General features: G+C 42.0%; 1 protein-coding gene across 1 annotated transcript in view; it reads left to right on the top strand.

Annotated features, from left to right (window-relative positions):
- Positions 1-19,774, top strand: part of EXPH5 (exophilin 5) — a 33,541-nt gene extending 13,767 nt beyond the window's left edge. The window contains exons 2-6 of the mRNA XM_059825071.1: positions 3,495-3,652; positions 6,069-6,213; positions 10,788-10,836; positions 12,389-12,515; positions 14,430-19,774. Coding sequence (XP_059681054.1) covers positions 3,495-3,652; positions 6,069-6,213; positions 10,788-10,836; positions 12,389-12,515; positions 14,430-19,774 — 5,824 coding nt within the window. The remainder of the gene's footprint in view (positions 1-3,494; positions 3,653-6,068; positions 6,214-10,787; positions 10,837-12,388; positions 12,516-14,429) is intronic.
- Positions 19,775-26,895: the final 7,121 nt, after the last annotated feature.

Here is a 26,895-nt window from a genome sequence, read left to right as displayed (position 1 = left end):
TAAAGCAGTGGGAAGGTGATACGTTGAAGCAAAAAAATTAGAAAAACTGGTTCTTCAGGCACTATTTTTTAACACCTCTAGCCTTTTCTCACTGACAAAGGAAGGAATATAAACAAGGGAAGACAGAAGCTTGTTTTAGGTAGCTGTTTTTGCAAATTAACTGCCCTGCTGTAGTTTTTATCTAATACTTTTGGCATTGGTTTTATCTGCAATCCTTTCAGCCTTGTCTTCTCAGAAACTGAGAGCTTTGATCTGATGAGCAAATACTGGTCTGCTTATCCTTCACTCGGTGCAACTCCTTGTGCTTGGTGGTTGCTGTATATTTGTTCTCTCGTGAGGTGTGTGGTAAGAGTCCTCTAGGGCCAAATCCTGCTTCTGCTGAAATCGGTAGGAATCATAATTTCTGCTTTGGGAACAGTGGGATCGAGTCCTCTGCCCCCTGCAAACAGCAGAGATGTCCCCAGACGTCCTATTTAGCAACCCAGTTTCTACTGCCTTACACATTTGTCTTCTGCTTTATATTCAGGATGAAGATGCTAGAGAAAATACCTTTCCTCTTACAGTAGCAATTAAAGCTCCTTATTATCCTAACAGGAAGTGTCAGGGGGAGGCAACAGCTCTTTTCACAATATTTATGATAACCCACATGAAAGTCTAGTACATACAAACATTTAGGTTAACTTTTCCCTGGAGATGTCTGTATAAGAAATACTGGGCCACGCTTATGCCAATAAGGAAGAGATGTTCTTAAAAACAGTGCAAAGGAATTGCTCCTGAGTGATTCATTAGTTTAGATGCTGTGTAGGATAATAGATGGGAAAAGGTAATGAGGTGTAGCCTGTGAGGTCATTCAGGACTGCTGTCTGCTCCAGTTTGTGGAGTTATCCTGGGAATGGAGTTGCCTTTAATCCTGCAACAGCTTACAGGTGCTTTTCCCAGTCACAATGATGTTGTCCCCTCTCGAGAGGAAGTGGCTCCAAGTGTCCAAAGTGGCTGTCGAGAAACGAGGGGAAGGATGGATGGAGCAGACAGGGAAGCAGGATTAGTACATTTGGTTTAGAGGGCATTGGGTGTTTTGACACTCCTACGGAGCAGTGTCTCAATATGTAATTTGCAATCCAAGTAACAATAGCACTGCCTCAAAGGCAAGTTCATTGCAATAGTGACTGCAGATACCATCTTTGGCTGTAATTGTTTCTTGAGACGGGCTTTCCTTCTAGTCGTTCATTAATGTCATGAGGGGGCATATAGACTTCACAGAGCAGGTATATAGGGAAATGATGTGGTTTGGCTGGGAGTCATTGCAAATGAGAAATATTTAACAGTCATGCGATATTGCAATTACATATTCTGTATCATATTAATATTGGTGCTCACATAACTATATATACAGGGTTCAATATATAGGTCTGCATGTGTGTGTAACTGTAAATACACACAAGCAATTTAAAGGGTTTGTGTCACAAGTTGGGGATGACAGCACAATTCAAAAGCAGCACATTCACAGATAATGACTACAGATAATGCCAAACATGTACCAGTAAAGACTTTCCAGTGCTTAAATATGAATGTCAGTGTTTGTGCAAGACTTTCAGTAACGTTGGTGCAATGCCTGATATGGTCGATGTTGGAGTGAGTGTGGGGTTTTTGTATTTTTTCTTCTCTCTGGAATGCATAAATGCAAAGCAAATAGGCATATATATGTATATACATATGTGTGTGTGTATATATATATATAAAAAGACCGTCAGCTTCCCCACGGCGGGTGAGCCCCCGCCGTCGAAGACCGTCGCTGGGACAAGCACAGGGGCGGTGCTGCGTGGCAGGCGCTCGGGTGTGATTCTGGCTGCCGCCGCTAGGTGGCGCCCGGCCCTCACCCCGCCGCCTTCCCCCGGGAGCGGGCGGCCCGGCCCGCCGGCAGATCCAAACGTACCGCCTTCTGGGGAGATTAACCCGTTCGTCCTGGCCGGGTTTGAAAAGACCGCGGGGGTGGATTGTAAGAGATGGTCTCCACTTTCGGGACTGCAGCAGAACTGCTGCGGGCTTGTTTTCCGGGCAATGGCTGTGGCGGCAGCCGCTCCCCGAATACCTCATGCCTGGCTCTGTGTGCTTCCGCTGCTGCTGCTGTCTTGGATCCCCTTTGCAAAGGCCACAGGAGTGAGGTCATGAAGTTGGCGCTTGAGAGCGCTTTGTTCATCGCCTCCTCCTGTTTCACATTACTGCTAGGCTGTTTTCCATGCTGCGGATGGCGTTTGCGGTGTTTAGTCACTCCCATGGTGTGGCAAGAGCTGTGATGATTAACATTTTTGCCTTTGTAGTAAGTTTATTTCAAATGGCTAGTACTTGTGCATGTGCCTGTGTAATCTTCTTCAAGGGAAACAGTCACTCATTTACCAAAAATGTCTCTGCTGCCCTCCTATTCTTCAGATGCCACCAGATGAACAGTAGGTGCTAGCATGGGCAATATACCCTGTATCAACTCCAGATGGAAATACATCCATTTCCAGACTAGCTATGTAATTTTAAGTTTGTTTTTTGAAGTAATGTTGTCTCAGAGAATATGAGTTTTTATTTAAATTGGTAATTGAAATAATTTATGTTCTCTGAGAGCATCTGTATTCCTAGGCATGGATTTTACCACTGATTAAGGTGGAAGATTTACATGAAAGCCTTGCTAAAACATCCGTGTTACATCTCCAGGCTGTGCACGAAGTCTTGTTCTGTTGCCATCAGAATCGGTTGGGGCGTGGATTTGCTGTGTTTGCATCTGTACTTTAGGCATGTGTGTAATGTATTTTGAAAACAAGTAACTTCTTCAAGAGGCTTCTTCCTCTGTGTGGCAGAACATTCATATTCATTATTAGTTGCTTCCATACGTATTACAGGCAGAATCACTATGCAGCAAGGAAAGAGGAAAATGTGATAAACTTGTTGAACATGTTGTATGAATACCTATTAGCTGAACTCAGAATTTATTGTTCTCCTTTACATAGAAAATGCGTGGTGGGCACCTTACTGTCAGGCCCTCAGTGATCTTCCTCTTGAAAATCAGAATAATGTTGTTATTGCTTCTGCTTAAATGAGTGAATAAATATTTCAAGAATTGCTTTGTTAGAGTATTATTTATTCTAATTCGATTATTGGCTGAACTTAATTAATCTTACTTTCAACTAGTTTTATAATGCTTATGAATTATTACCTCATTTTTGCAGGGAAGAAGGATGCACTTCTTCAAGGCAGAGAATAATGCAAGCATATGAGTTATCCACTTAACCTGGTCACATAATCTCATTGTTAAACGGGAGAATTCTGCTGTCACTAAAACTTCTATGTGACTGCTGTGAATGTATCATGTCCCACTGTATCTTTTAAAAAGTCATTATATGTAGAAATATACTGTAAATACTTAAATGAACAACAGGAAGAGTTCCTAATAATGTGCCTGTATCTAAAATGGCTTAAAAATAAATTGTTTTTTTTGTTTTCCTTTCTAGCAAACTTCTGAAGAGAAAGAAGGCTGAAACAGGGCTGCAGGGAATGACTGGAGAATGGTTTGAAGAAATACAAAGAAAAAAATTTCAAAATTGCATTGATGTCAATAGGATGCTAAAACCACCGTTAGAGCATCAGCTAAGGAAGAGCAAAACCACCAGTGAGTTGCGTTTTCCCATTTCCTTATCTATATGATAATGCCCACCAAATCAATGTCTTAGAGCGTTTCAGAGTGTAATAGCTAAGGAGTTTCTGAAATTGCATTGAGTTTCTTCTCACGTCAGAGTTTTACCCAAGGTATATTTTCAAAATTACTATGTTTCTTTAAGCAGATTCTGTTTAAAACACAGCTGGGAGTCACAACAGAAAATCCCTGATGTTCTTATCCCATAGTTAAGAGTCATAGAACAGCCAGGTTGGAAGGACATCGGAAGATCATCTGGTCCAGCCTTTCGTGGGAAAGGGAGCCTGGATGAGATTATCTAGCACCCTGTCCAGTCGCATCTTGTAAACCTCCAGTGATGGGGACTCCACCATGTCCCTGGGGTGACAGTGATTGATTGTCCTCACTGTAAAAGATTTTTTTCTTAATCAAGATGAAGTTGCTGTAATTATAGTAAATACAGTGGTGGTTTCCCAATCAAAGCAGTGATGTTTACTTTGTACAAAAACTTCGTTTTACCTAGTTTTCTTAAAGGAACTAGACACACCTAAATGACATTTGGAATAAGTAGGTAATCTGGGTTTGGGTGAGAGAGGTTTGACTGTACCAGTGGAAAACTTTTCCCGTAAGACTGGGCTAAAGGCATGCCAGTGCTGATTATGAGGGCAGGTGACAAAGCCTGGAAAGTTGGACTGACCAGGAGGCAACTTCTGGAGATCTCATTTCACAAGTTCTGTTGCCCATCCAGAATGAATATGCACAAGAAACATGGTGTCTCTATACCAAGCATGGCATTCTGTACTGTCTTTTTCATCTTCCATCCAGATAGTTTTCATGCATAATATATGCTTTTATTCCATTCACATTTCTGCATGTTTTTCATTGAGCTCTTCCTATTTGTGCTTCATAGCAACTGGAAGCAGAGTCATGCATTTCAAAAGAAAAGTGAAACCCTAAAAATTTTCCTCAAACTACAGACCTACACAGAACATATCTCTGTCTTTCCTGCCTGGTTTTCCCCAACATCCCCTCTAGTCCACAGCTGCCTAGTTTTTTTCTCTTTCAGAGATGGTCTAATTGATGTGTTAGCTAACTAAACTCTGTGTAATTGCTGTCTGGTATTTAACTTTGAAAGCTGCTGTTTCTATTTCAGATTTGAAGAAGGGGTTGTGTGCCTCAGAGGCTTGTCCGATATTTCCAATTGTGTAAGTTAGTTTAATAAAAGGTACTACTTCTACCTGCAAGCCTTGCTCTGTCTACATCCCTAGACCACCCTGGCTACGGCAGAGTGCTATTAGAACTCTCCTGATATCATCTTCATTGTCCAGTCAAACAATGCCACCAAGAGGTTAGGCTCTGAAAGGGGTAAAGGATGCATCATTTTCTAATACACAGTGATTGTCACTGAAGTGGAAGCTATGTATTACACACAAGATTTAAATCACATGACATGAATTATTCACTTCATTTTGGACTAGCTCCAAAATGCTGCCCCTTGCTGTTGTTATCAGTGACACTTTGCTCTCATTTCTGGTTTTGCTTTCTCCTACAGTCATTGGATAAGCTATTTTCAGGTGGTTGTATTGTTGCAGGCATGTGATGTTTTAAATGGGGAAAAAAATGCAGTACCTTATTCCTGAGTGAAGTCTTGTTTCCTTATATCCTCCGGTTTTCTGTGGCATGTTTTAATAGCAGACGCTGCAGTTTCTTTCCCTAATCTGTGAGCAATACTCATCATCTCCTTCACATCAATTGCCAGCTGCTTTTACAGGTAGACTGGGTTTATGTTCCGTTTGAAGAAATCAAATCATAACCTTCCCAAAGAAATCATTCATTATATCTTGCATTTAAAATACAATTCTGATATGCAGTTTGTAGCAGAAAAAATGTACTCCAGTGCCCATGGGAATCCCTTCATAAAGGATTGTATGATACAGAAGACACCTTAGTCTCAATTACTGTTCTGTAGTTACATTACAGTCTATTAAACCATTGTATATTCAGGGTTGTCATATTTATATTTCTTACAAAGGTGAAAAGAAAGTGACTAGTGATTGTGGGTGCCTCAATTTTCAAACGTCTAATTTGCCTATATTTTAAAATGGTCCTGGTTTTCAAACAGTTAAGGGCTGATTACTTTCTGAAAATCAGCCTCATTTATCTCACGTGTGTCACCCAAAACCAATAATACTTTTTTAAACTTTAGACTGTTTATCTTTCTCTTAGTCTTCTAGTTAGTCATTATAAACCCGCATGTCACATAGTCTGTCCAAAAATGTCAATAAAACTGCATTTTCCTGGCATAAAAGGTAAGCAAAAGAAAATTGTTCATGAAAACATAACTTTTAATGTATGTTTTATTACTGTATTTAGTAAGAACTTGAAACAAATAAAATTTTTATAATATTTTTAGATCATAAAGAATTAAAAATGTCATCCTGCACAAATCCTCAAGCACAAAAGAACACTTCAGCTTCCTTTCTGGGGTTCAGATCACCTTTTGCTTGGCTTTTCTCCTTTAGAAAATCAAGGAAAAACCAGACTCAGAAGCAACCACGGTGAGCTATAATGAGAACATAAATTATTTCCAGCTCTAAAAAAGTCTATGAATTGTTCTGTGTTTTGCTTAGAAAACTTTGTTAAAATTATTTTTCCAGTCTCTTGCCTTTCACCTCACTGGGAAGACTGGCATTTTACTTGGTCATGTAATGAGAGATTATCTGTTCTGTGTCAGAAGAATGAGGACTTGCCAAGAGGTGGCAAGCGATAGGTAAAGTCTCTTGGCTAAATCTGTTTTGCTCAGGTTTTGCATAAAGGCTTTAAGTGTGTGAAAGCCCCTATACTTAGCAGCTGCTGCATCCTATTTAATTCCCTCTGAAGAGGACAAGGTGTAAGGCGCATGGGGATCTGGTGCCCTATGGCTGTGATATAACAGGAAAGCGTAGCTTTCCCAGGCCATGGCGGAGAGTACCGGCCCCAGGCAGATCTGCTGCATCAGTTCCCACCATTTCTAGCCCAGAGGCAGCTTAGAGGCAGGCCTACAGCTTTAGCTCTAGCCAGGCAAACAGGGCGGCTCTACAGTGTTTTTGTCTTCTGTGCTTCGTCAGGGCTTTGGTTTCAACTGGATCTGAACCAAAAATGGCCTCATATGCAGTGCTGGAGCTGCTGTTTGAAGAGCGTCCTTCTCCCTTGCCATCCACAGGGTTAAAGCTGCTGTTCAGAGGGAATGGAGGGCTGCGTTCAGGGCTCTTTAGGCTGACTGTTCTCTCCTAACTTTTGTCCTGTATGGTCCTGTATGTCAGCAACACCTAAGTGAAATACCGTTTTTGTGTGCATCTTAAGGTAATGCTTGGGACTGACAATCATAAGTAAAGGTGCATTCTGCAGTGCTGTGAAATCTGAGTATGAAGCTGCAAGATCTTTGGCACAAAGAGCTGATTTTCACTGTTCGTGAGTCTCAGGCTGGTATCCTGCTCCATGCCTGGGGCTCCTAGGTGGCAGGATGCTAAGACAAGGAACAGCTATAATAAACAATGACAGGGAATGCAAGCCTCTAAAGAAATGATGATTAGTCTGATACATAGGTTTTGTAGCACAGCAGCTTGCCATTGTGGAGTGTTTGTATCAAAGCAGAAGGAGATTTAAGGAGAGGTTTGAATAGAGGCTTGTGAGGTTAGCTTTGTGGGTGTTTACTGGTAACAATTCTCCTACATAGCAACGCAGCATAGAAAAAAAAATTTGCAAAGCAGTAACACTGCTCCATACATGTCATCTGCTCCTCTTCCCTGTGACACGGTAATGCCCCTTGTGGTGGGACACACCGACAGCGGACCACAGCCCTGCCTGCAGAATAAAGGGGCACTTGTGGGACTGAGAATCAGATTTCAAGGGTGCTTTAGTGTGGTGAACGGTCCGGAAGCAAACGCACAAGCGAAGGTGTAGATTTTGCTGTAAAATCTAAGCATTGAAATGATTTCTGAATTTAAGAAGGCAAAAAAAGAAACCATGCCTACTCATTACATCAGATTTTCCAGTATGTGTTTATCTGGCTTTTCCACAGAAAATCTGTTGTAGCTCAGGCTCAGATGCCTTTGACTTCTTACAGAGCACAGCTTGAAAAATAAACAAGTCAATCCTGACGTGTAACTGAGCTGATTGCTACATTTTCTAGTCACGCCTCTCTGTCGAAAACTACCCCCACCCTCTTCTAGGTGTTGCCGTGGCATGTGGTTTGCTTTATGCATAGACAAAGCACTGAAATAATCTGCCTCTCACCAGGTAGAGTTATTTTGGAGAGCTAGTGAAATACAATAGGAGGCAGTACTGTAAATCCTGTAAGTAAGCCTAACTGGCAGAAGCTTTTAAATAGCTAAATATTAATGGCTGTTTAGAGGGTCCTTTCTGTACTGGAGAGACAGTTTCATCAGCTGCGGTGGTGTTTTGCTGTGAGAATAAATTATGGATGCTGCAAAAAAGAGTATGCTTATGTGGACATACAGAAGATGCTAATAAAAGGTTTGTAACTAGTCTGAAGGTAGTGAAATGTTTGATCACTTTTGGTTCAAGGGTGTTCGGTGTTCTTGAATTCTTCATTATTCTTTTCTAATATGTAACTGTGATTCATACTGGAAAAGAAACGCTGTTTAGTTGTGTTTTCAGCATATTTGAGTTATGTGTTTGTTGCTTAGCTGGCTTCTTACGTAGTACTGATAAGAATAGTATAGAAGAAAACGGATTACGCTCTTGCATAAGACAACTCAGAGATGGCCTGGGGAGGACAGGTGCCTCAGTGGAAATACTAATACACAGAAGATTTTAATTCATGGATTTATAGTATTGTTACCAGTAGTGATAGTAGTAAGTAGAGTCATCTTTTACTTTTAATCTGATATTTGGTTGTCATAAAAAAGCTACATATGTATATAAGTGAAAAAGTATAAAATACAACTTATTTTCCATAGCGAGTAGTATTTTTCTGACAGCAAATACTTTTGAACTTGAGCAGTAATTTCACTTCTTTTCTGTTTATGAATAATAGATAATGTTTACAAGTATGTGTGTATGTGTGCGTGCATGTGTGTACGAAATAATGTAAACATTGCTCAATATCCTTAACCAAAAAAGAAACCGAATTACTTTTTCCTAAAATTAAGCAATATTTCTCTGGAAGTAAGCAAAACTTTAATTTTGAAATGCTGAAAAACTTAAAAGAGTTCAGAAAAAACAATGAGGCGGTTTGAGAAGTGGAGGGATTGGCATAGGGAAAAGACTAAAATAACCTTGTCTTTGTAAGTAAGTTGGCAAGGAGGAAAATAAAACAGGATGCAATGAGCAGTTATTTCTGAAAGAACAGTGACAACAAAGACATGGAGGAATTTAGAATAGTGCCAGATGTGCAAATGAAAATTTAATTTTTGCCTAGACTATCAGAAGACATTTCTAACATGCCTACTGCATGTAGCTTCATTGGAAGGAGCAATTAACGCAACACCAAGCACAGCACCAAGTGGGGAGAACTGTAGCGCAGCTTTGCACAGTAAAGCTGAGGAAGAGAGCTTCTAACAAAGCTTTTACATTTTTGTTATGCATATAATTAAAAGTAAGGTAACTGGCTAAGCCACAGGATTTCATTGAACTTCATTTGCAGAGAATCATTGTAAAAACTAAGTTTCATTCTTAATTTGTTGTAGAAGCATTAAAACATATTCAACATTATTTTAGTTTAAAGGAAGAGCTACATACATCTCTGAGTCCTGGTTCTGTAAACTTCATTCACAGGGAGCGGTAACCCACTGAATTAATGGCTGCTCACATTCAGTGCTACAAGGAAAAACTAGGAATTTCGAATTCAGATTGTCTGTCCAGATCCTAAGCCCACTGAAGTCAACAGGCTTGTTTCCTTTGGTTTCAGTTGGACCCCATGTCAGAGAGGAATCCTGGTTTTACAGTTCACAATTACAGAAGCAAAAACAAATTGCACCTTTCAACTGTTCTTCCCTGCCTGCAAGCACATTTCAAACAAATGACAAAGCACTTCAGGAGGAAAGGCTGGGCCACAAAGAACCTGCCAACAAGCCGGTTTATACTTGCTGTTGAAGCACAATAAAGTAGTCTACCTGAGCACAAGAAGGTTTTAAGAGCCTAAGAACAAGGTCATTCAAAAAGACTTTGAGACAAACAGGACTGAGCAGAACCGTCTTTCCCTACTTCACTTTCTCTCAAGAATTAACTTCCTGGGAAAACACAGTTTCTGAGACAAGGAAGAACTGGCAATAACACAAGCTGAGCAACATTTCCTTCAGGGCTTTTGAAGGGACTGGGTTTGCTTAGCTGTAAAATAAGAATCTGCAGACTCAAATAGACTCAGTGAAGTCAAGTCCTGTTCTTGTTTCTTTCGTTTATTTTGTATTTGTATGGCTGCAGGTCACCCCATAGAACAGAACACCTTTTATGTTCAGGGCTTGTTCTAACCACTGCATTACTCACAGGCGCTCTAGCCAATTCTCTGCCAAGCTCTTGCAGTCCTACGTAGCTTAGGAAAGCAGACGAGCCTTCTACCATGTGTTAAAAATTGGTAAATAAAGGCTGTTTTGGGTGAATAGCAGCAAGTTCCAAAGTTCACACTGAAAACAATCATCTGCTGTCTGTCTCTCCTTCTTCGCAGGGGCAGAGCACAGCACTGAGTCTGAGCAGGGTGAAATGGAAGAGAAAAACAATAGAATTGCAGATGCTAACCACTTACAGATTTACAAGTGGTTAACTTCGGTTATTTGTAGTACCTGCTAAATTATTGTTGTTTGGAAAAGGAAGTAATACCATCTTATTATAATGCTGGATTGAAACAATTACTTTATGGCTGTTGCAGACATTGAGATATTAGTAGGTTGAGTTCATTCTTGGTTGTGCAGCTACGACATTTGCAAGCTGACAAGGCCAAACTGAATGGTACATTTCCTCAGAATTTTTTTGTTAGCGGGTTTTTTTTGGGGGGAAGGATGGGTTCTTCATAGAGCAGTCTTTTTTTCAGATGCTTCTCAATAGCTGTTAAAGAAAAACTGCTGGATATTTACTACCTGGTAAAATTACATCATGTACCTTTTCAAAGCCAACATTTAAATCCTTCTGCCTACAGATATGACAGTTCTGCTAGCCCATCTTCGAAAGTGGAAGAAATGGCAACGGTAAGTAGCTTATCAATTTCATTGTCAGCAATGTTTAAACCACAGATTTTTCAAAAACTAGTCCTTATTGTTCAGGCTGTTGATATAACAGCTGTTTAGATATTATTCTTGCAGTTCTTGTTTTAAACACTGAGTAAAATGTTTGTTGTGAACCTGTTGAATGCAGTAGAATGACCTAGCCCTGTTAACTATACAAGTCCAAAGCTTTTCTAGGTAAGCCCTAAGTCTAGCTCTGGTGAGGTTTCAGTTCTCTCTTAATGATGGAATAATTGCACGGATAATTTCCTAGGCCAAAACCGTCACTTATTTTGGCAATTGTAACCAACCTGCAAATAGGTCAAAACTCACACTAAATAAATAATCTAGTGTATTTACTTTGTTTGTTTTCATTTGTACAAGGGTGAAAAAGAGTAGCTGACTTGGGCAGGCAGTAAGCTAGAGCCTCTCCTGCAACATTTCCATGCACAGAATTACCGTGTAAATGTAAATTTTGACAGTAGGAAATTATTTTTTGGCTGAATGTTCCATTTTATAAGCACAAGCTCGATTTAAGGATGAGACAACAGATTTATGTCTGATGTAATTTAAGTGCATGCTGTTGAAATAAACAGATTTCTTCCAAGGATGATATTTGCTATTTTAGTTACTTTATTGTCCTCTGTTACTAACATGTCTTTCGTCCTCTTTGATTGTGTGGTATAACCACAGAGGGGACTAAGAAGGTACACAGTATGTAATCAGAGGTATAGAGGAGGTAAATTGGCCACCTCCCTTCTCTCATATTTCAAAACCAAATGGATAATCTATATTAATATATGACTGGACAAAGATCTTATCAGAGAATCCTGCCTATTCTATAAATAGACTATTAATAGCTAGACAAGTAAAATATTACAAGTATTGAGAACTAAAAAGTAGTACGGGTTTTTATTAAAAAAAAGGAGGAAGAGTCTTAGCTAAAATAAATCAGCAGTTCAGCATTTGTCTGCACTTTTACCACCTGAGAGTGTGAGCTGAGAGAAATATGGATGGGATAGGAACCTCTCCAGCTTAACATGTAAACTAAACTCAGATGGGGAAGAGGATGACATTTTCCCCACTGCTAAGGTAATTTATCACAGCCCCCTAAAGTGCTGTCTTGCAATATGAAAATGGGTTGTGGTGTTAAATTATTAAGTCTCTGCTGGGAGGTCAGTGTGTGAATTTTAAAATGTGCTGGTCAAGGAAGAAGTGGTTAGGAAAAACTAAATTAAGAGATAGAATGCAATAAGGATGCATATGGAGAAAATAAGTAAACTATGCCCTTTATTATAAGGTCATTATAACTCATGTATCCAAAACATGCTACAGCATGAGGACAAGATGAGCAAATCTCCTTATTATGTATGTAAAAGTCGCTAAAATACATGCAACTTTACAATCCTCAGTTGTATATGTTAATAATACAGTATTTAATGGACCCAGAAAGAGTTTACTGACCTCTGTGACTTGTGAAACATGATTTGAACCCACATGTAGAACTAAAATCATGTTGCCTTGCAATTTTTAACAGGCTGAAATGTGTAATTCCCCAATGTCCACTGAAACCAATGGTCATTCTTTTGATGCAAACCAAAATGAAATGATGGAGAAAAGTATACAGGAATGGAATGAACAGCTAGAGAAGGAGTTTTTCAGTGGTAAGTGCGTGTCCTTGCTTTGTTCTGATTTTATTGTTGCCAGAAGTGACTGTGGTGACTGGTTTCAGAGAATTTTCTGCAAAAGCATAGGCTGTGAAGATATGGCTCATTACTTTCTAGCATTACTTTTTAGCACAGTGGCTACTTTTTGCTGGCTTCACCTGACAGCAGAATGTCTACTCTGACATTGACTTCAAGATGTGTCACTCTTCGAGTGGATTTCATCTCATACTGGTCCAGTTCAGAAGAATCACACCTTAAAAGCATACATTTCTCTCTGCTGATTCTGACAGGAGCTGATATTGCATCCTTTAGATGCAGACATACAGTTATGTGAGAATTCCATCCCAGTTTCCTGCATGCATAATATTGATAATGATGAATTGCTGGCCCTGGTTTTATGAATTGTAAAGCCTCAAACCACAGAAGCAAGAGGCATTACAGCATTCTGTTAGCTTTCTGGGAGCCCTTGTAGCACCAGTCAAAAGTTGGTGGTTCTTTTTTTTTTTTCTCACTACTGGGAAGTGAGGCAAGATCAGACCCAGCCTAAGGGACTACAGAGATGTTCTTCCATAAACTTTCTCAGATCGATGCAAAAAAAAGTCCATGGGTATTACTACCATCCAAAATTACAAGACATCACAGATTGAAAGCATAAGCATGATCAGGAAGCAGTGGGTGAGTCAGCAGTGCTGGAAGAGGATGGCACTGCATGGTGGACAGTGGTTCTTCTGAAGCTCACATGCCTGTCAGTGCTTTTGGGTGTCAGTCATAACTGTGTGCACTTGCCCACTGACAGAGAAAAACTGCATATAGCTTGGCTGATGTCCTCCAAGTGGAAGACTCAGAGACAACTTGTCTTTTTTCTTGTTCTAAACTGACTCTCTCAGGAGTCTTCTCTCTTCTATGCTGAAGAGAAACTTAGAAAAATGGAAAATTTTAGTACCTTTGTATCACCTTTTATTCCAACTGTACACACCTAGCAATGCTTTCTTAGTGATTCTGTACTATTAGCATGGATCTGTAATGACTGATCAATCAGTCCTTTTTATTTAAATGTATTAGGAAATGCTGTAACAGAACAGCCATATCCATTTGTGTTCATGTTATGTGTGCTATTTTCAAAATATAAGAAGAATACAATTAGCGAAGGCGTAATTGTTTTTGTCAATAAAAATACTTTAAATACATTGCTGTCACTTAGTCTTATGACTGAATAGCTTGGTTAACTGAGCTGTATAGTGTTCATGAGACTGTCTATATGTATAAATACAGCTCTGTTGTTAGAATGAATCACAGGTCCCTAATTATTTCATTACCCTTTTTTATCCAGAAAATGCCATTTTCAGTGCTCATTTTAAAGTAATAAGCTACAATTTAGTGGAGAACTTCTTTCCTGAATGAAACAAACAGTGGACATGCCAGACTACTGAATATGCTTGTTTGATGGTTTGCAGGATTCTGTGTTTTCTTACAGTTGCATCATAACTGTGCTTTGTGAACACATAGAAAGGTCCATGTTTGACTAGTGAATTCTTTTCAGGGATTTTTTGCTTACAAACTAGATTTGGAAAGTTTACACACACACACACATACACAGCACGTGAGTAAGAATTCAGACTTCAGATTGTTTTGTTTTTCTTTTAAATAGCATAAAGTCCAACATTTACATAAAGAGCAGTTTTAAGATCAGTCACGGAGCAGCGCATTTTTTTCCTTGCAGTCATAATGCGTGACCGCTGAAAGGTCCTCTGGAGGAAGAATATGTCATTTGGGAAGGGTTTTGAATGCTGAGAAGCTGACTCTTTTCAAAACCAGTTCTGATTATTCATGTAGTACATAAAACTTTTTAACATAAATAGTCAGAAGATTATTAAAGAAACCAAAACCAAATATCTTTTTTTTCCTGCGCAGTTCTAAATGATCTGGATGACCAGCTGGCCCAGGAACAAGCCCAAGACCCATTGGACAGGACAGTTTCTACTAGCAGTGCATCAAATGTCCAATGCAGTAGTGCATTCCCTACTTCAAAGAGGCAGACTGCTAGTAGGGGGCAACACAGAAATGACTGGAGTGACATGTCTAGCACATTTTTCCCAGATGGACTGAGAACAATAAGAGCCAAAGATGAACACAAGATTTTCATCAGACCAAGGAAATTACATAGTGCATATATAAACTGGCACCAGACAGCCTTTCAAGAAGATTACAAATATGGTGATCCAGTCGACGGAAATCCTCATCTGCTAAGCAGCAGGCTGTCTTCCGTTTCTTTTGGACGATCTTCAGAAGGTAGCTTATATCCTCCTTCCATAACACAGAACAGTGGATTTAGGCACAAGAGTTATATGAACAGGGATACAGCTGGCAGAAGTTACTCTGTATGTTCCCTTCAGAGATGTCCATCATCAGTATCTTCTGACCAGCTATCAGCATCTAGTTTACAACATCCATTGGCAAGGGAGAGCAGCAATGGTTTTGTACCAAGGTTTGGTCGACAAAACCCAAAGAGAATTCCTCTGTCTTCTATTGTATGGAACAACACACCAGACTCTCCTGGACAAACATCAACTCAAGAAAAAATGTTTAGAACCCAGTCACTGATGGAGTTTCATGCTCCAGACCATGGTAGATATCCTAGCTCTTTGCAAGAAACCAAGAAATACGCATGTTACCACTCAAAACACCACTACAGAAGATCTATTTCAAGCAGTAACTGCTTTAGCAGAGTTAGTTGTCCTGACAAAGCTGCTTCTCCGTTGCCCTTTGATAACTGGGAAAATTATCCATTATATAAATCCGAAAATAATCTCTCTAGATCCTACTATAGAGATACTTCCTCTCATGGCAAGTTGTATGCAAACCAAAAAAATTCTCCTTACGGAAAAAAGGACAGCTATCCTTCTTGGGCTGATACTCCTCAGTACTACAGTGATGAAGTGTTTATTTCCCCTGATGCCAGCTATGAAGTGATTATGGCTAATTTAAATGACCAGCAGTGGGCACATACAAAGAATGCCAAGTTTGGTTCACAGCACCTGCAGAACGATTTTCATGTGTATTCTCCAGAATATACGAATATCAAAAGGATAACAAGAAGTGCAAATAGAACTTCTTCAGAATACACCGAGGGCTGTCAGCCTTGGCTAAGTTGTAACTCTTCTGTTTCTTCATCCAGTATCAGAACTGATGAGTCAGTCTTCCCTAATTTGAAGGACCCAACAAAACCTATAGGACTAAACAGGAAATCAGTTGTACAAAGAAGTACCAAAGCAGACTTTACACAACCAGAAAAGGTTGAAGGTATGAACCTGCCAGATGAACGCATGCCATTACAGTCAGTTTCTCAACAAACAGATACAAACTACATCAACGCCCAGAGTTTTCCCTCTAACAGCCCTGCTTCTGCCATGTTGCAAAGTGATGTATCTCTCTTTAACACAATGAGATCAAAGAGACAAAACCAAGTCACTGCCAGAGGAGATACTGCAAAAATGTATACATCAAACAGTGATAAAAAAAGTGTACAAAGGAAGGGAAATGATCGCCCACCCAACAGTGTGTTCAGTCAGCCTACCTGTATTTTGCCAGCTGACGAGAGCAGGAAGGAACCTTTTCTTCCAAGTCAGAAAGAATGGGAACATAATCTACATTATGCAGTAAAAAGAGAAAGCATCAAACAGGATAATCGGAGTGCAGAAGCCATTAACCAAGCTACTCCAAAGAGACAGTCCTCACCGCTGAATGTTGCTTCTGCTGCATCCACTGAAAAATTAGCAAACTGTCAAGGCATGTTGTCCTGTCCTCCTGAATGTTCATCTAGCTACTCACAAAGCTCTCCACAAGCACTTTCTCATAAAGACAGGTCTAAATGTTTAGGAACGCTAACTAGCTCTTCAGTAAATTGCACAGTTACTGAATCCGAAGCAGAAGGTGGAAAAACAGCTCAAGTGAGCAGAATAGGTGTTACCAAAAAGATTTCACAGAAAACACTGCAAAGTATAAGCACTTTAGTTACTAAGGACTGTAATGGACAATTCACTACTGGTTCTCCACAAAATGGAAATTCTGGAAACACTTACATGCATAGCTTTGATGGAGACCCCAAGACCTCTGAACATAGTTTAAGTTACTTTTGCCTTGAAAAAGAAAGCAGAAAAATAAGCAGTAATTCTCCTTGTATTGAAAGGCTTCACAAGCAAGACAGCTTGCTGAGACATACCAGTAGCTGCAGTGTTACTGGCTCCCCTAGCAGAAACAGCGTCAAAACTCCTGACCCACTTGTTATTTATTATACTTTGCCTAGAAAATCAGCTAGCATTGCTGGTAGTATTATGTCAGATACGCCCATCTCTTTACCTAGAGAAAGTAGAACAACATACGATTGTTTATGGTCTGAAACTCCATGTAGAGCTGATGCCTTTTGTTCTAATCAGAGAGATGTGTCTTGTTCAGACTCAAAACATTCCTTTTTAACATCAGCATCATTAAATGCTGCTACAAGCAACAAAGATTACCCCAGTCCTTTAATCAAAAGTCATAATGATTCAGTAAGTAGTAGTACCTCAGTTGAACTGGCAGATAGATGTAAACATCTAAGCAGAACAGAATCCTCTGTGTTTTCAGATTGTAAGGAGAGGGGAAATTTTTTGAAGAAATATAAAACTACAAGCACATTTACAGTTTGTGTTGATGAAGATCATGTCAAGTATCATGAACTAGTTTCAATTTATTACACGTTACCACGGAGGCATTCAAGAACATTTTGTAACCTCTTCAGAGATAATCCAGAGGATGCAGATTTACCTTGTCCCAAAGAAAATGCTCAGTCACCAAGAATACAAAACAAGAAAAACGAAGGTCATGTGAGTTTAGCAAATGTTTTTTTCCCCAGTACTGTGGAAAAAGAGGTGCCTGCATATTCTTCTGACCAAGTATCTTCAGCTCTGGTCACACCTCAGAACTTAAGAACTGCTGTTGATAGTAAAGAAGAGAATTCCCACTTATCTCCTAGCTCTGAGAAGATATGTACTTCAAAGTCAATGAGTATGGTACATAACAGGAAAGATAGTTCAGCAGACCTTTCATTAGGAGAAAATGTGCTTTCTGACATGGTTACAAAAGAAATTTCTTTTGGTGGTCCACAATCCCCTGCAATAGTGGCTAGGTCAGGTAAGGCCATTTCTGATGCATCGAGCAGCCAAAATACAGAAATAGGTCTAAAAGAAAAGAAGGAAATTTTACCAACAGCCACACCATTACTGTCCACTTTATCAACCCCTCCCAAGCCAGGCAGACATTTAGAGAATCCTTCGTATTCTACTTCAATAAATAAAAATATTATACAGAAGGGAGACTCTGAAAACTGCTGTCAGCCCCCTAAAGTGAACACCAATAAAAATCTGAACAGTTTACTCCTCCACCCAGGAGAGAAGAGTTCCCTTGGAAGGAACAGTAACACAGAGCATGCTGACATGCCGCTTCCTCCTGCAGGAGATACGTACAGGGATAGTACCGAAGTCAAACAGAGAGTAAATTTCCTACACCAAACCACCCCTCTGTATAATAATACAAGTAGTGGACGGCAGTTAAGGGCTGACAGTTCAAGAAAAAATGCAAATTATTTAAACTCTTGCAGCAAAGTGCTTTCAGAGTCTCAGAACAAAGCATCTGAGGTAAGCACAGCTTCTAGTGCTGATTCATTACATCAGCTGGATGAAGTGATTTGCACAGATACAGATGAATTAAAGAATTCAAAAATTAAAAAAGAGCAAAACTCACAGAGTACTTGGATAGGTAAAGATTTTAGTGGTTTGCAGGAATCAGAGAGGCACAGTGAAGGCAGCCTGAACATTAACTGTAAAGATAAAGTGGTCAGGGTTACACAAGATCAGAAGATAACACAGAGTGCAGAAGATGAGACCAAGCTTCTCTCTGACTGCACAAGAGACAAAGTCAAAGATATAGAAAAAAGGAAAAACAGACCTTCAATTAAAAATAAACTGGCAGCTGTTTACAAAACAAGTCGAAAATTTTCAAGTAAAAATTTACCCCCCAAACCGCACATAAGTAACATTTTTTCACAGAACGATGGAAGTGCCACTTCTTTAGAGGTCGACGTGTCCCTTGACTCATTGATTTCAACGGATTCCCATCAGGCATTCCTGCAATTGGACAGTGAAAATCAGAATCACAGTCTGGACCCTGATAAGAATACGCCAAAACCAAGAACAGCTGAGAATAAGAAAACTGAAAATCAGAATGATCCTTCTTTGCTTGTTAGTAACACCAATTGGAGGTCCTTTACAAGCTCATACACCCAGAAGAAAGCCATCAGTCCCAAAAAAACTACAGTGAAAGTGGAAAGTAGGCCAAGTCTTACAATCCTGTTTCCAGATAAAGCAGTAACCACAAGAAGTAAGAATTCCCAAACACTTGATTTCAGGTTAGAAAGCAAAAGCCAGCCCATTTCTCCCAGTGCTACTACATCAGACTGTCTGGATGATGAGAAAAAAAGAGCTAGCAGTCGTGCCTGTAGTCCTCCCTTGCCACTTCTAACTGACAAAAACTCAAACACATACATAAATAGAGGCTTGCAGGCAGACATATGTCCAGAGCAAAACTTGACTTCCCAGACAGTGCTTGGTCAGTGTCAAAATACCTCTCAGTCTGCTAGCTTAAAAAATGCTAACTTGCATAGCTATCAGTTGCGCAAGAGTGATGCCAAGAGTCCGCGTGAGCGTCACCTGTCTGAGAGTATTTGTGCTCGAGATTCCCTTGAGACCTTTGCCTCGGGAAGCAATGTTCTACCAAAAGATGGTATACATGGGAAGAGATTTAAATCTTACTCAGAGCTATTGTCTTGTGATGAAAATGAAAACTGGGCATCGGATGATGAAAAATGTTACAGCACTAGAAGTTTGATGTATCCTTCTGTTGAATTTGGTATATTTGGCAAAGAACAACAGTTGGCTTTCCTGGAAAATATCAAGAGGTCGCTCACAGAGGGACGATTATGGACACCTTGTCTTCTTAATAACCCTGGTGCTCTCCAAGACGGAGAGACCCCTTCTGTAAACAGGGCTGAGCTTTCGAGCTCAAGTTCTGCTGGGAGCAAAATGTCATCGGCTGCTTCATCTCCCCAAGAACTGACTGGTATCTATCAGGAAGACCTAGCAGCTTATTCAGACTCCGACAGTGATACCACCACCGATGACGAATACTACCTAGATGAGATAGATAAAGAATCGGAGCTATGAAGGGCGCATTGTACTAAGATGGTATGATAGCTCAGTAGTTTCTGGGCAGGCAAAAACATGTAAAATACTTTGAGCCAGTTCTTGTGCTGCTATAAATTGGTACAACTTCATTAGTTTTAAAGAAGTTAGCATGTTATGTTAGCTGAGCATTTGACTTTTGTATTAAATATGTGGCTTCACCATTGTTGTTTCTCCTAGCAGGGAAAAAGAATATAAAAAATCCCTTCCCAAAATAATAGAAGGTAAACAACTGTGGAGCTTTGGGCAGTGTAACTCCAGAGATGGCTTTCCTCCGAGTCAGCAAGCAGTCGCTTAGGCTCCTGCCAGCTATGCAGTGCTGGAATGGATGAATTCTAGCTTGAACTACTTTTTCTTACAAGACTTAACAGAAAACCAAGAGGTTACTTTGCTGATAAATTGCTGTTTCTCCAATTTTCCTCATTTACCAGATCAAGTGTGGTAATGCCAGTCCATCCCACCCAAGAAACATCTCCACAAAACAAAACCTGTTCAATTTTTACAGCATATTCTGTATGAATATTCTTTTTCTGTATTCTTGGGAAGCGTAGCACAAGGTCCTCGGTGGTGTTTGTTCCGGCGTGCTGTTGAGGCAGATTCCACACTGGGATTTTTCTCCTCAGCATTGCAAGAGTAGTGAGCAATGTGAGTTACAGAAGTGTTGCTAGTGCATGGGAGATAGCTCAGCAAAGGGCACAGCACTGGAAAACTCACCGAAATTCCTGAGATTGTTAAGAAACACAGCTGAGCATGGAAATGTGCTTTTCAGACATGGGAGATTCATAACCAGCAGTTTTGGTTACAGCCGAGATGAACAGCCACATTTCTGCCTTTGATTTAGGAAGAGGTTAATATGGATTAATAATCCGTCACTTAAACCATGCAAAATGTAAAAAGACTTACCCTATTTATTTCCTATATAAACCTCATAGGTTGGATCCTAAGTTGTCCTAATAGTGAGAAGACAACCATAACCAATACAACTTGTTACGTCCCTAAGTCCCTTGTCACGTTCCCCCTCTGTGCTCAGCCCGTCTCGGGGTGAGGCACCTGCAGCTGCTGGGCTCCTTCAGGGCAGCACCACAAGAAGTGGCCCAAGAGGGCACTTGGTTGGGTTGTGACTGCGCCGTACAGGCTGGCAGGTTTTTACATACAAAGTAAATAAAAACAGTAAGAAATGTTCTTTTCCTTCGCTAAATTACTGTCCCCTTTTGGTATTTTTCAACCTTTCCCACTGTCACCATTGTACTTTTTATCCTTTGAACTGAACAGCTGTAAACATCTTCCAGTGGCTCTTCTTCAGCCACACTAATAATGTAGTATTATTAGTCAGTAGCCAAAACTTGTCCCTGGCCATTAAATTTCTAACTAAGCTTTGATCTCTTTTTATGCAAAATCAGAAGTGGCTCACTGAGCCGGAAGATAGTATTTTAAAATAATTATACATTTACTTCTACTTTACGTCTGATTTCACATATGGTCTAAAATGATGATCCATATTTTTGATACACTTTTTAATTCAATAAAATTTCTGTAGGACATAATTATATTTTTGTAACTGGAAGGACAGTATACTGGACTTTTAAAATAATATATTTTACACAAAACAAGCAATGCTTGTATCACTGACTACTCCATAAGAAACTAAAAGATGAAAATATTATAATAGGTAACTGGTATCCTTATTTTTTTATACTGTAAACTTCGTTAAAGAAGTGGGTCTGTAGTTCAAATCTGTACCGATATGTAAGTATTACTACTTTATACTGGGGTAATTTGTCTTTTGTTGTACATGGAAGGACTAATATAAACTATGTATTTATAGTCAGAATTGAGCTCTACGACATGCCTGTTTTGGAAGGATGTAAGCATACGCTGACATAGGCAATGCTGGAAGGAAGTGACTACTGTATAATTGCAATCTTGTAAAATGTGGTATTCTAAGTACAAATTATGTTTTTCTGTAAACGGCTCTATTCTATACGTACCGGATTCTGTAGAGTAAGACAATAAAACCAGCTGAGTATCAGTGAGGTATTTCTGCTGCTGTACATTTCTGCAAAATATGTTAATCCAAAAATTGGAAATACCAGTCTACATAAGGTAAAGAATAATAAAATAAATGTTTACAAGGGAAGTTAATGGACATACAGTTTTTCTTTACTAGAAGTGGGTGGTTTAGAACATTTTTATTTGTAAATATTTTCTACCTGTTCAACAGAAGTTGGATTAAGTTCTCACCTTGTTGGCATAAATTTTTTTCATTTGCTATGCTATGTATGTACAGGAAATCAGGTGGCTTGATTTAATGTAAGCAAGTAAAAACTGGTTTTGGTCATAAATCAGTTGTGGAAGACTGCAGCCTATTGAGGATCTGTAATATTTACACTGAATAACGGTATTCTGTAAAGCAGTCAATTGCGTGAAAACATAGGGAGAAATACCCTTCGAATAGCGATCAGCTCCATTCAGTTTAGCGGAGCCAGATTTTGACACCTTCACTCTTCCAAGCTTTTTCTTTGGCAAAAGTGTATTCTATAAATGTTCGTCATTTATAGGATTTTCATATTTTAAATTATTTGTTTGAAATACATTCTGCATTCAAATGAAAAAATGTATCGGTACTGTGTTTATTTGGCACTGTGAATACCATAGACAGTTTATTTAAAAAAAAAAAAAAAAAATGCAGCATCTTAGTATTGCTGCCAGGGTGCTGATGGCAAACGATGCCATAGATTTAAAACGGGGCACCCAGCCTCCGTCCATCACGTAGTGGCCACCCAGGCTGGGTGGCTCAGGCCTGCCTCAGGCAGAGGAAGGATGTGCCGCCTTAGCGATGTGCGTACTGCTGCCCTTGCCTTTCCTGCCAGCTGTAAGTCTCCAGCAGGAAAATAGTTTTCTATCAGTGGTAGTATCTTTACAGTAGACATGTTAACCCCTTAGCAAGCCATACGCCTACAACTTGCCTTGAGGAGCCGATACTCCATGTAGGAGCCAAGGGTAGTATTTCACGAGTAGTTTTACAAGGTGATGAGCTCCACGTGAAAATCACTGCAGCTGGAATTTGGCCTGAGTGGAGCCTGCCTGCCACGTGCAGTGTGATGGTGTGTGAGACGCACTGCTGTCTTTCAACCTTAATTACTACAGCCAGTATATGTGGTACCTGAGTTCATTGACACAGTCCCTCAGCCTGGTTTCAGAAGGAAACACGGTTTACGAGCTAAGGTGGTGTTTCTGTCTAGATCTCGGTCCACCCATTAGGTCACTTGTGTCCTCAGATGACCTTTGACCTTTCTAACCACTCAATGACATTTGCAAGAAGGGACAGAAATCTCATGGTTTCATCACAGGATAGCTCAGGCTGGGAGGGACCTCAGGAGGTCTCTGCTCCAAGCTACTGCTCACAGCAGGTCAGGTCTGAGGTCAGACCAGGTGGCTCAGGGTTTCATCTAGTTGGGGCTTGAAAATCTCTGAGGATGGAGACTGGACAGCCTCTCTGGGTAACCTGTGCCTCCACCTGATTGTTCTCATGGAGGTACTCTGTTCCAGGCTGAGCCTCTCTTCTTTCAACTTCTGCCAGTTGTCTCTCATCCTTCCGCCCTGCACCATCTCCTCGATGATCTCCCCATGGGCACTGGGGGCTTCTGTAAGGTCCATCCCCTCCCCAAAGCCATCGCTGCTCCAGGCTGAGCAAGCCCAGCTCCCCCAGCCTCTCCCCACAGGGCCAGTGCTCCAGCCCTGCCATCTCAGTGGCCTCCCCTGAATTTGATCCAGTTTATTGATGTCTTATATTGGGGAGCCCAAAGCCGGACCAGTATCTAGATGTGGTCTAACAAGTACTGAGTGGAGGGGTCTAACAACTCCCCTGGAGCTCTGGCTCTGCCCCGTTCACACAGCCCAGGGTGCTGTTGGCTGTTGTTGTTGCCAGGACTTGCCACTGGCCCACGTCCCCCTCACTGTCCACTGGGACCCCCAGGGTCGTTCCCTCAGAGCTGCTCCCAGCAGCGTGTCCCAGCCCATACCAGTGCAGCGGTGGCTCCTTCCCAGGCACAGGGCCCCAACAGCACCAACAGGCCCTGACCCCCCTCCTCCCCAGGGGTGCCCCCACCCCACCCATGGCCCAGGACACTATTTCAGACCAGCCTGGAGCTGTAAGTCCCTGCCCCAGCGATGCTGTAGGACATCGGTCTCCACCTCCCCACAGCCCTGCCTGGCTGGCCATGGGTCCCCCAAGCCTGAACCCGCCTGCAGGCTGACATCCCCAGGGCGCTGCAGCCATCCCACATCTGTGTCTGTGCTGGTGTTGGCTGGGATAGAGTTAATTTTCTTCACAGTAGCTAGTGTGGGGCTGTGTTTTGGATTTGTGCTGAAAACTGTGTTGATAACACAGGGATGTTTTAGTTTTTGCTGAGCAGTGCTTACACAGAGTCAAGGCCTTTTCTGCTCCTCACCCCACCCCACCAGTGAGTGGGCTGGGGGTGCACAAGGGGTTGGGAGGGGACACAGCCGGGACAGCTGACCCCAACTGACCAGAGGGATATTCCATACCATATGATGTCATGCTCAGTGTATAAACTAGCGGGAAAGCTGGCCGGGGGACCGCTGCTTGGGGACAGGCTGGGCATCGGTCGGAGGGTGGTGAGCAATTGTTTTCATTTGTATCACTTGTCTTTCTTAGTTGTTTGTTGTTGTTATTTTCCTTTTCATTACAATTTTTATTATTATTATCGTTATTATTTTATTTTATTTCGTTTCACTTATTAAACTGTTCTTATCTCAACCCATGAGCTTTCTCGCTTTTACTTTTCCTATTCTCTCCCCCATCCCGCTGGGGCAGGGGGGGAGTGAGTGAGCGGCTGTGTGGTGCTTAGTTGCCAACTGGGCTTAAACCATGACAGTGTCTGACCCCAGTTGCCCTCACGGGGCCTGATCTTGATCTGCAGATTGACGTCCCCACCTGATCTCGGCCCTGCCCTGTCCCCACAAGCCTGCTGGGTGATGCGGCCTCTCGGCTGCCCCAGATGCTGTTTGCCACGTGCGGGGCGGGCCCTGGCGAAGCCCTGCTGCCAGCCATGGTGCAGTGCTCCCCATTCCCATTCCCCAGGGAGCAGCCTGCCCTCGATGCTGCCTTGCACCCGGGTGCAGGACTTTTTGTTGAATTTCGTGGCCCATTCCTCCACCCTGCCCAGGTCCCTCAGGATGGCAGCCCTGCCCTCAAGCACACCGACTAGTCCCCCTGTTTGGCATCATCTGCAAACCCAATGACATCTGCAATGACATCTGCAAACCCTCATCCCAGGCCAGGTCCCTGCAGCGCTCCCCCGGTTACCAGCTGCCAGGTAGAGATGACCCATTAGCCAGACCCCTCTAAGCCCAACCAGCCATCCTGCAAGTTTTCTACCCATCTGGTTGTCCGCCCATCCAGACCATAACATCCTAACTTGGATACAAGAGCCTTGTGGAGACACTGACATCTTTGCTAAATTCAGGTAAGTGACATTCCCTGCCCTCCCCTCACGCACAGAGCCAGTTTATTGCCGAAGGCTATTGGGTTGGCCAGGCACGGTTGGCCCTTGGTGAATGCACGCTGACTGCTCCCAGTCAGCTGCTTCTCCAAATGTGCTCCCAACTGGTGCAGCAGGAGAGGAAAGCCACCCTCGCTGATCCCGGCTCTGCAAGCAGCAGCCAGGGATGTCCTATCTGGCCAAGAAGCACATACGTAACTCCAGATTAACATTATGCATGTTTTCTCTTGCCTCTTGGGAGTATCATACATGGTTATGTCGGTGGAGATCTGTGGTTATCTGAGGTGAGGGAGTTTAGGAGACTAAAGACAAAAGCAAGGAGGAAACCAGACTGGATAATTCCACTTTCAAGGAACCTGTTTTTCATGGTCTGTACGCACAGAGACTTGAAGTTCATGTTATTCAAAACCACGCAGCATTCATTTGTGCTCTCATTGTTTTGCATGTGAAAATCCAGGCTTGCATGGAAGCTTGATTTAATTCTCCTACAGCCTTGTAAGCCCCCCCCATATACCGACACCCTGAAATAATTTCCTAGTAGCAGCAAATGCTTCTGATAAAAATGATACAAGAACCTTAGGAGACCAATCATTGGAGGTTTTTGCTGTTTACTTTTATTCCACCATTTTAAATCCATGAAATTACTTTGTTGTTACATTTTCTAGAGAATAATACCACGATCCCTCTTTCCTCATCACCAAGCATTATCGCACTGATGAGGGCTGCCTGCAATATCTCGCCTGCAGGCCCCAAGAGCGCTCTTCAGCTCTTGAACGTGGGAGGCTCTAGGACGGGGCGCTGGGCTGAGAGGCGTGAGCTTGGCCTCCTCCTGGGATGGGAAGGTGAGCCCAGCGCAGGGACCAACGTGCCAGTACGTCCCAATAGCATCCCTGCTCTTTCCTTGTCTTTAAATACTGTAGGAAATCCTAGAAACAGCGAGGACGAATTTTAAATTATGTTTTGGGTTTGTTTTTTCTTTTATAGCAGTCTCTGTACATAAGCTGATGCAGGCAGTAACAATTAAGGAGCTTTAGAGACACGGGATTTTTTTCTCTTTAAATTGCAGACGAGCTGTTCAGCTGCCGGCTGAGCTGTAGGCTAAAACACGGGCAACCTGTTGTTGGGGGGGGACTCATACAGATCGTCTGCTCTTCAGTTTGACCTGCACAGCGCCCACAGACAAGGGAAGGAAGATCTCTTAGGACATGAAACCCTAGGTTCAGCGCAGGCAGGTGGGCCTGAGGCTCGTTCCTCACTCTCACACCAGCTTCACTGTACTTTCCCCAACTTTCTGGAAGCGGACAGGCTCACTCAGAACCTGGAACCACGCTCGGCGCACAGAGGCCGCTGCGTCCTGCCCTCTGCCTCCTCCCCCCCGGCCCCAGCCCGGCGCGGAGGCCGCGATGCGGGGCAGCCGTTACTCCGCAGCGCAGCCGAGGCGCCGCCGGGGCCCGGCCCGCAGCAGGCCGCCCCCCGCGCTGCCCGCCCGCCCTCCCTGCGGCGTGTGGGACCTCCGCGGCCGGTCGGTGCGCGGCAGCGGGGTGACCGCGGGCCGTTGACCGGTGCGGGCTGCCTGAG

Source organism: Gavia stellata, chromosome 1, assembly GCF_030936135.1.
Source record: "Gavia stellata isolate bGavSte3 chromosome 1, bGavSte3.hap2, whole genome shotgun sequence".
Lineage (NCBI taxonomy): Eukaryota > Metazoa > Chordata > Aves > Gaviiformes > Gaviidae > Gavia > Gavia stellata.
Note: the sequence above shows the minus strand (reverse complement) of the source record. Positions and strands in the feature narration are given on the sequence as shown.